Here is a 10226-nt window from a genome sequence, read left to right on the forward strand (position 1 = left end):
GGTGCAAGTGGTGATTTGATATTATGTCTAGTAAAAGCTGATGTTGTTTAGCATCTGGTTTGCCTAAGATGAATGCTGGTATTGACCAGTCTATGTGTCCAAGATTAAAGTCCCCTCCTAACCATATATTTGTGGTTGTTGTATTATCTAGTCTATTCAAGGAGATGTTAAGTTGTTCCAAAGATGTACCTTTATCTGATGGGGGTCTATAGTAGCTACCAATACAGATCTTTTTTGTGCCAGAGATGTTTATTTCTGCCCATACTATCTCACAATCTGTTTTAAGTTCTACAATTTCAGAACTAATAAACTCTTTGGTGATAGCTATTAAAACACCACCATGGCTTTGGTTTTTGTTGTTTGTTGGTCTATCATTTCTGTATACATTGTACAGGTTGCTTGGAAAAAAGTCAGTTGATGGTATTGACTTGTCTAGCCATGTTTCTGTACCTATGATAATGTCTGGTTTACATGAATTGATTATTTCTAATAGATCAGGTTTTTTATTGCAAAGTGATTGGAAATTTATGTTGATTACTCTTATTGGTTTTCTTACTTTGGATTTTTGCTTTTTCTGTTGTGAACCCTTGTTGTTTTTATGTACCGGTAAATCTATAGGTGATGATGTTGCATTTGGTACACCTGGGCTGCTTAAGTCTGAACATTTACTGAGATCAGAATACTGATTTTCTGTATCGATTGAGTATGTTGAGTTAAATAATGATGTTGAAAAATTTGGCATACCACATTGTAAGCACTCCCACGAGATGTTGCTTGCATCCATAAATTTGTAAATATTTGAGTGTATACCTTGACAGTTAATATGGAACCAGGTATCACAGCTGTCGCAACATACCGCTTTATGTTTCCAGGTAACTGCTTTGTTACAAGTACCGCATGGCCATCTTGGCCCTGGGTTTGTTTCAGTATCGAAGGCATTTGCAAGTAGAATTATGAATAAATATTTATTTACTGGTCTGCATTTGTTTACTTTTAATTTCAGGCTCCCTAAGTTTGTTATTGAGCTGTGTGTTTTCTGATCATGTGTGTGTTCATGCTCCTCTTTTTCAAAGATGGTTTTGAAGTTTGCATGATGGCATATGAGCAATATTAAAGAGGTGATCAGTAAAGTATAGTAAAGTCTCATTTTTATTTTGTACAACAACACTGTCAACACGACAACAGTCACTTCAAGTTCATCATGAGACTGATTTTCGATTTGGTGACCGTATTACTTATAATTCTCTAGACATAACACAATCATTTATCTTTTGAATCTCATTCTGACATTCATGCCCAATTTTCTTCCCAAAACCCAGTCCAAATAATATTATGACGTCTTGAAAGGCTATTATACTTTTTGCTTTGACGCCTTACAGCGGTCGTTGTAAGTCGTCAAAGAAAAAAAGTAAAATACACTTTCAAGAGGTCATAATAAGTTGGACTACCCAAAATCTATCAAAGGAGGCCGGCTAGGGGGCACTTAATTGTTTTGAAATACCTGGGAACACGTTACAGTATATTTTGTCAATAATGACAATATATATGTTCCTGGAAATACGGAAACAATGTCACTGACCACACTAACAATTGGTGTCTTTTTTATGTGATGGTGTAAAAGTGGGGAGGTCGTGCAAACCCACTCGTTTTCTGTGGGAAACAGGTCTGGAGCAAATACATGTTGGAGTAAGTCTGTAAACAACTATAGAAACAATCAGCTACAGTACATTGCATTAATGATTAAAGACTTTAAAGTCTGAAGATGTATGCGGATGCTGATATTGGAATATTAGCCACTTAGGCACTTGGTCAAATTGGCACCCAAAATAAATGCTCACAAACATCTTTTTAATTAAACCTGCCACATTCTTTATGAACGTGTCCCAAGTTAGAAACATGTAGTTCAGTAGTTGTACATGTATAGTTGGTTCATGACTGTTATATTTGTTTTCGTAAATTGTTTTGCTATTGACTATGCTGTTATTGTTCTCAATTGAATTGTTTCACATTTTTCAAGTTTGGGCCTTTTATAGTTACAGCCGACCATAGAGCATGGTTTTTGTCTCAACTTGACGGAGTCAAAAAGCGAGACATAGGTATGCTGTTTCAGGTGTCAGCGGCGTCAACAATGTATTAGTTTGTGATTAGGTGTAGTTTATGGTGAACCACAAGTGATACATGTGTAGGTCAATCATATTTGGTATACAGTTGTATCAGCATTAGCACATCTCATTTCCATGGAGATTATTTGGCCCTGCCCCCTCAGTCATGGTCTATTGACTTTGAAACTTTTGCTTTTTTTACATGTATTAGTTTGTGATAAGGTCAGTTTAGGGGGAACCATTAGTGGTAGGCCAATGTTAATTGGTATTCAGTTGTGTAAACATTAGCACATCTCATTTCCATGGAGAATATTTGGCCCCATCCACTCAGTCATGGTCTATTGACCTCGAAACTTTTGCTTAGTTTACATGTATTAGTTTGTGATTAGATCAGTTTAAGATGAACTGCTTATGTTAAGTCAATGATAATTCACAGGTATGCAAATTTATTGGCATTTGCAAGTATCGTTTCCATGGAGATTATTTAGCCCCATCCCCTCTTCATGGTTCATTGACTTTGAAACTTTAGCATACAATGTATATAGTTTACAAGTTAATGTTTGTGGTTAGGTTTAGGTTTAAAGGGAATGACTTACATGACTTATAATAAGTCAATGCTATTTGGTATGCAGTTGTGTTAGCATTGGCACATCTCATTTACATGGAGATTTTTTAGCCATGTACATGTACTTCAGTCATGGTTCATTGACTTTGAATATTTGCATAACTTATTCAATATGATAAAGATTGCTATTTTAATTTCCACATTTGCATAATCAAAATTACAAAAAGGTGCGACATATCTCTGTGATAACAGTTTATTTCTTGTTGAAGGCTTATGGTTGCCTATAATTGCTTACATCCACTTCATTTGAACTTTTGTGGATAGTTGTCTCATTGGCAATCATCATGATCATATCTCCTTATTTTTGTATTATGGTTTGCAAGTAAAGTATTGAAGACACCATTTTTTTGCCATAATTTTTTCAAAAATAATTCACTTTGTTAAAAAATATTTGGTAATATATTATATAAGTTCATAAGTTTTTAACAATGTTTAAAGTGATAACCAATCAAAAACATTTTTAATAGAGTAATGAGAAAACTTTAAACAGAAAGCCAATTATTGTGTATTTTGAATTCTTACTTTTAATTACAAGTGCTGAAATTTTAAAGATTATTGGATAATTGACTTTTTCTATAGGTACCTAATTGACCAGGTGACAATATGACTTGTACCCATGATATTGGTATACATTCTAATTCATAGTGATATTTATTTATAGATTAAGAAGGTTAAAATCAACAATGTGGTATTTTTACAAAAAACAAAGGTATCCACCAAAGACCAACTGATGTCTATGCAATTACACATGTACTAGCCATAGGTCACCATACTTCCTTCATTATAGAGTAATTTTTGAAAACAGTTCAAAGCTATATAGTACATGATATATATATATGTACCATACATGTATATTAACAGTAAATCAAAGTTAAAAAGGCATTGATATGACAGAATTTTAGACTATTATATATAATGTATATTTACAATCTCTCAAAAAGTTTCATTTTATTTAGCTAATGAAGAAGATGATGGATTCCCAAACAGAAATTTTGATGAAGACCTTGACTGATCAAGGTGAAAAAATTGAAGAATTACATCAATTGTTACGGAGAATCGATTTGCATGCAGGAACTCAGAGAAAAGGAAATAAAACAGCCATCCATGTTCCTGCACATATAAAGGTATATACCATGTATACATGTATATATTTATAAAAATGAAGACAATATATTTATAAAAATAAATATATTGTCTACATTTTCTGATTTAATTATTAATAAAAAAATCTATCAAATAATATACATGTACATGTAAGTCATGCAATTCACTTAGAGACATGCCATTGATAGAAGATTGAGGAACACATACATGTACATGTATGTCTTTTTAGTTTTCTCAGCTTATATACTTGCTTAACCTGCTTAAAATCTGTAAATATACCTTATACATGTTATATGTATGTTCAACTGTCTGGCAAAATATATACATGTAATCATAATGTTTCAAATAGCCAAACATTGCAAAGTCTATATTTCAAGTATTGGAAATCCTGGATCCCCCTGTCCACCCTTCCCTTTGCATAGACCAAGTTTTACAAATATAATATGCAATGTTCCTGATATAGACCAGTTTGAAAACATATAAATTCCACATATGATCTCCTGTCGGTACACATTTGTTCAATCAAAATAGTTTAAGAATTTTTTATGTTTTATTTTGCAGCAAGCTGTTCGTGATGCTTATAGGCATAGCACTACAGAAAACAATTTAGTCTGGACATGTAAAACAGCAGCTGGTTCTATTTTGAAGTAAGTTATAGTAATTACATGAATTTGACATGACTAGGCTGATTCTTAGGATAATGGTACTCAATGTACTATCTTTTAATTGTTTTAAAATTTTATGGAAAATACTGTAAGTTAACCACTGCCAATATGAATTAAGGAGATGCAGTGTGATTGCCAATGAGAAAACTAACAAATAGAGTTCTAATGAAGTGAATTTTACCATCAATAGGTTACCATTTATCAATTCTTAAACCTTGAGCAAAACCCATACCATATAGTAAGCTACATCTTGACAAAATGTGAAGCAATTGTCCTGATTTATGAGAAAGTAATTAATGAAAACAAATTTGACAGACAGTAACCAAGGACAACAATTAAAATCTGGCTCTTGAAATTTGCTGGCAGATATAGTAAGTCAAGTTTTAAAAAAAAACAACATTAAAGCAAAATATTTTTGACGATTCAGTAGTCCATTTTAAAAATACAATATACATGTATTATAACACCTGAGTACATACATTTTTAAACAGCTTACATTCTTGAGTGAAAGCAAATTTGGTACTTATTTAAGATAAGAGCAACTCAATAAAGTAGAATCAAGCTTACAATTGGTGTAATTTGAGAATAAAATGTTAATGTTTTCTATACATGACAAAATCATCAGAAAATAAATCATGTTTCCCCAAATTGCACAAATTGTACTAAGCTTAAATTTTTTAGGGTTACTTGACAGAGGCTCAGAATTTCCTACCATAGAGTAGGTAACCTGTCCAAAAAATAAATAATTCTAACCCTAACAACACTTTTTAACATCCAAGCCTGATTACATTTATATAGTTTTTCAAATAAGCTTTAATATTAATAGTCCATTTTCATACTTGTTTACTCCTGTTCAAAAGTGTTGTTAGACTTAGGAGTAAAAAAAGTATGAAAATGAACTATTACTATTTGTCAAAAGCTGATTCATGGTAAAAATCATTTTATGATCCATGCATGATTGAAAAATTAACTACATTTGTACTTTTATCCCTATAAATACCATTTATTGGTTTAAACTGGTATTTCCTCAAACCATTAGTGTTTTCCTAATATGCAATTACTTGGCCAATATATATTAACCTTTAATCTTCTTCTAGGTATTCCTCAGGAGAAAACAAAGAGTTGTCTGAGGCTATATGTGTCTATGTCAAAGGACAATATCCCACAACAGAAGAAGGTGTTATTAAAAGTAAGTACATGTGTTTTACAATAATAATGCAAATTTACTATGATATTTATGGTATATTTAAAATAATGTATGCCCTTCCTGCTAGTCAAGGGGCATAAAAGTTTAACCCTGTCACTAAGCTACATTGGAATTTAGTTTTAATCAAATGGTATAAAAAATTTACACAAATTTTTTTACTACAAAACATAGTTCAGGTTCTAATTTAAATGGCATCCCTTTCACTTTTCTCCAGGTATTCCCCTTTATTACATATATGCAAGTGGGAAGTGGAGCATCTTTGTCCCATTCTTTTATTTTATATGGAATTCGAACATGTAAATCATTTAAACAGTTAAATTTTTATATGAAATCCATTCTTTGATATCTGGTAATTTTCCCGCATTTTAATCAAACGATTGAAACCTTCATTTATGTAATAGAGACGAAAAATAATTGCAGGAAAAAACAACAGAAAAATAATTCAAAACAATTTTTAAATTTAAATGAATTAGCCAATCAAACAATGACTGACTTATTTTCTGTTTGAAATTTTGCATATTTATATTGATTTAATATTATTAATTAGATTAATTAGTAAATAGATAGATTAAGTTAGATTAAAAGGGCAGTAATTCAGTTTCTGATTATATTTTTGGGTTATATTGTATACAGCTGATTGTGCTATTTACAAATACTTCTTAAATGTCAAAAGAAAACAAAATGGGAGTACTTAATATTGAAATTGAAAAGGACAAAAAACTCAATGATGAGCTATTCCAATAACAATTCCCCTTGGCGGGAAAAGGAGGAATGCTATTTAATTTTTAGACCCCTCCTTTAGGAAAATTTTGAAAATATATGCCCCATCAAGTAAATGTCTTTTCTTCCAAGACTTGCCACCTATGGAAAAGATTCTGTAGTAATACCACTGTAATGACTGTCATTTAATCTAATTTACACCAGCATCAAACAGAAAATGAGTTGTGACTACCCCCACAACCTTTAATTTCACATTAAAATTTTACCAAACCCCCAACAGAAAAAAAAATTGTTAGTGTTCCACCCTTAGGTGGGAAATTTAAATTGAATAGTCCTATTACTGACTTGTACATTATATTCACTTTTCAGCTGGTATTGAGACATATTTCAATACCATAAAACAGAGGAGACAAATGGAGGAGGATGGAAAAAAGGCCTCACACAACAGAAAAATGGTTTTGTATGGGAGAAAGAACAGGGTAAGTACAAAACATTATTGTCACACTTGAGGAAAAAACACATGTGCCTTATGTTATGATCTAAAATTTAATGCCAAATTAAGAGTTTTGACCCCAATTTCATGGTCCACTGAAAATAGAAAATCATAATGGGAGCAGAGTATAAATGTACTATGAACCCATTTCTTGTTTTCTAATGCAGCTTAATTTCATTCATAGTCACAGGGATAATCACACCTTTTAGTTATTCTTTTAATATTAATTATTCCACAGGATATTTTTTGGGTCATTCATTAGAATATATTTTAACATATGATTTTGATAAGTTAGAATTACTGCATGCAGAAAATTTTGCTTTTGTCTCATAGATATCACTAGTCAAGTTAAATCAAATTAAACAATTTTTTATTACAGAAGCTTCAAAATAGAGTAAAGGCCCTTCAAGCCAAGAAACTGCCAGTGTCGGAAGAGGACAAATTAATGAAGGCCATGAAAATAGATTTTATGTCTAGTGAGGACAGCGATTCTGAAGATGAAACTCGCCTAATCACAAGACCTCTGACTTGGCTGTCTAAAGATTTTAAATCTTACATGGATAAACTAGACAGTAAATACCAGAGACAGCTCAATGCACAGGGCAAAAAGCTGAGGTCTAAGAGAGTTGTTGGCAGGCCATCAGAGAGGCCTTGTCCCAAGAAATCTCCAGACCTTGCATGGGTTTTTGCTTAAGGGCATTTGACAAAAAAATAATCTTTAAATTTTGAATAGGGCCAATTCAAATGTACACTTTTGGAATTTGCAAAGAAAAAAATACCTTCATGATTTACTTTAGAATTATAGTTTACATGTTTTATATAAAGATTACCGGTAGATCAGTTTAAGGGGAACCTCTGAAAATAAGTCAAACGGAATATTATGGTTTATTGAATTTGACTTTGATTATTTTTTTAAGTATACAAGATAAATTATTGCTATTTAATTTCAACATTTGCATTTTACTATCAAAATTATTTACAGGTGCAACAAATCTGTGTCATCAGATTATGTTATTGTGTTTGGTTAACCTACATATTTTTTTTTTTAAATTAACTTTCTTTTACCTTTTCTAATTAATTAAATGCTGAATAATAATTTGGGTGTGGCTCATTTGAGTGTCTCTGGTATTTGCTGTCTAGATTTTCCATGTAAGATTTCACCACATTATTCATATCTCTTGGTCAATGGGAGATAACTTTTTATATTTAACAGTTTACCAAATGTTATTTCTATTTAAGAGTTAATGAACAATTCATATTAATAAACTTATTATTTTCGTCAATTGTCCTAGTACATTTAATATTTGATAATTTTGTGCTTGAAATCATATAATTTTGTCGATAAAAGTTTATTTGTGTGCTATTTTATTCAATTGAACATATTTGAAAAATTTACTTAATGTTTAATTATTTTTGACTTGCATACAGCATTTGGGATGAGATCCCATAAAATTTTAATTAATGTCTGAGCAGCCTGATTGGTTTTGAAATTAGCAATTATGTTTATGTTTGTTGTTTTTTGCTTTTTGATGTATTTGGTTTTTTTTTAGATTGACAAATAATGCTAGCAAGGGAGATTATTCATAAATAATTTTATGATGACAAACTTGAAAAAAAAAGCTGCTTATGTTTGCTATTTGTTATAACCTTATTGTAATGATTCTGAAACAAGCAAACTTAACTAGTAAGCATGTTGCTTTGCCACATACCATTATTTTATTAACTAGTTTGAATTTGATGTAGAACTGAACTTATTTTAAAAAAAGTGTATTTTTATATTTGTTTGCATAGTAAAATTGTAGTTCATTGATATAACAAACATTCTGACAGTTTTTTTTTTTATTGATAATCAAAACAACTCTGTTTTGTCAGTATCTGAATAAAATTAATTTGATAAAGACTTTGTTTCTTTTATTGAAGTATATACAAAGGGAGATCATTCAAAATTGTTTTTTATTATTCTAACTTGGTTAGAAGTGATAAAAATAACTATGCCCAAGACAGGATGACAATAAGAAAATGCAGGAAATTGTTGTGTATGATTATGCTTTGTTCAACAGTTTTTGTTATCTCCTGTATTATATATTGTAAAAATCCAAATCACACATAGAGATAGCCTTGTCCTGTAGTTTATATCTAGATTTTGTGTTATTTGTATGTCTTAAATTCTAAAACTTCAAGTTCTTATATAAAATCAGAGGCATTGGCATTATTTACATATAGGTAAAGACATACTTACAAACTGGTATTAAGCTTTGCAAATGAATGACTTATGTTCTTTGGATTATAGTTGTAGTTTCATCTTTACAGGCTTCAATGGTACTGACAAATCATACATTTGCACATTGCCATTTGAAACCACAAATATTATTCTACTGTTATTTAACAGAGGAACAATCCATGCCTTTCACATCTTATACTTTGTAAATATGGATAAGAAAAGTTGGAGGATCTATGATTTGTTTCAATATAAGATATTTCCAAACCAGATATTTGAGTTAAAGTAAAAAAAAAAAAAAAACCCACACCCATCCTCCAGTAAAAAAAATCAAGCAGAGAGAAAAATTCTGCCTTTTCTTTATTTTTTATTTCCATGATTGTTTTGTAGGTACCTCAGATATACAGGATTTATGTTGACTTTAAATTGTATTAAATATGATGGAAGTTCTAATCTAAATAAGTCATAAACAAAACAAGAAATTTATTTGAATTTACATATAATTAAATTTTAAGAATATTTCATAAATAATCTTGAAATTTATTTGAATTTAATTTTTTTATTATACTGGAAATTTAATTCTTATTAAATTCTATATTTATTCAAATTTAATTTATATTAAAAATTCTTTAAGTTTGAAATTTATTCAAATTTAATTTATATTAAAATTTCTTTAAAATTGAAATTTATTTAAATTTAATTTATATTAAAAATTCTTTAAATTTGAAATTTATTCAAATTTAATTTATATTAAAAATTCTTTAAATTTGAAATTTATTCTAATTTAATTCATATTAAAATTCTTTAAATTTGAAATTTATTCAGATTTAAAAATGTCTTTAAACTAGGTTGAAATTTGGGAATTTATTTGCTTTATTAAATTTAGGTTAAACTTATGTTAAATTAGAAATTTTCCAATGAAGTAAATGCATATAATTTTTTTCAATTTGAAATTTAATATGCATAAAATATGCATTTAATTTCCTATTAAATGCATCATTTCATGCAGTGGGGGTTGTCAGTATATTTTCGACTTATTGGTTTGAATGTCCCTTTATTATCATTTGCCTCTCTTTTAGTACTGCCGTGGAA

The 10226-nt window shown here is 29.9% G+C and overlaps 1 protein-coding gene across 1 annotated transcript; it reads left to right on the forward strand.

The window, feature by feature from the left end:
• Positions 1-2201: 2201 nt before the first annotated feature.
• On the forward strand, positions 2202-8808 carry LOC127731922 (uncharacterized). Its single transcript, XM_052240767.1, has 5 exons — positions 2202-3851; positions 4393-4478; positions 5594-5685; positions 6793-6902; positions 7296-8808. The coding sequence occupies exons 1-5, from the start codon at positions 3687-3689 to the stop codon at positions 7608-7610; spliced, it is 768 nt and encodes a 255-aa protein (XP_052096727.1). The 5' UTR covers positions 2202-3686; the 3' UTR covers positions 7611-8808.
• The last annotated feature ends 1418 nt before the right edge of the window (positions 8809-10226 follow it).

The sequence above is a fragment of the Mytilus californianus genome, unplaced genomic scaffold (genome assembly GCF_021869535.1).
Source record: "Mytilus californianus isolate M0D057914Y unplaced genomic scaffold, xbMytCali1.0.p SCAF_21, whole genome shotgun sequence".
Taxonomy (NCBI): Eukaryota; Metazoa; Mollusca; class Bivalvia; order Mytilida; family Mytilidae; genus Mytilus; species Mytilus californianus.

Coding starts and splice junctions, on each gene's coding strand:
- LOC127731922 (XM_052240767.1), top strand. CDS start 3,687: ATGAAGAAGATGATGGATTCCCAAACAGAAATTTTGATGAAGACCTTG. Junction 4,479..5,593: donor GCAGCTGGTTCTATTTTGAA/GTAAGTTATAGT, acceptor ATCTTCTTCTAG/GTATTCCTCAGGAGAAAACA. Junction 5,686..6,792: donor AGAAGAAGGTGTTATTAAAA/GTAAGTACATGT, acceptor TTCACTTTTCAG/CTGGTATTGAGACATATTTC.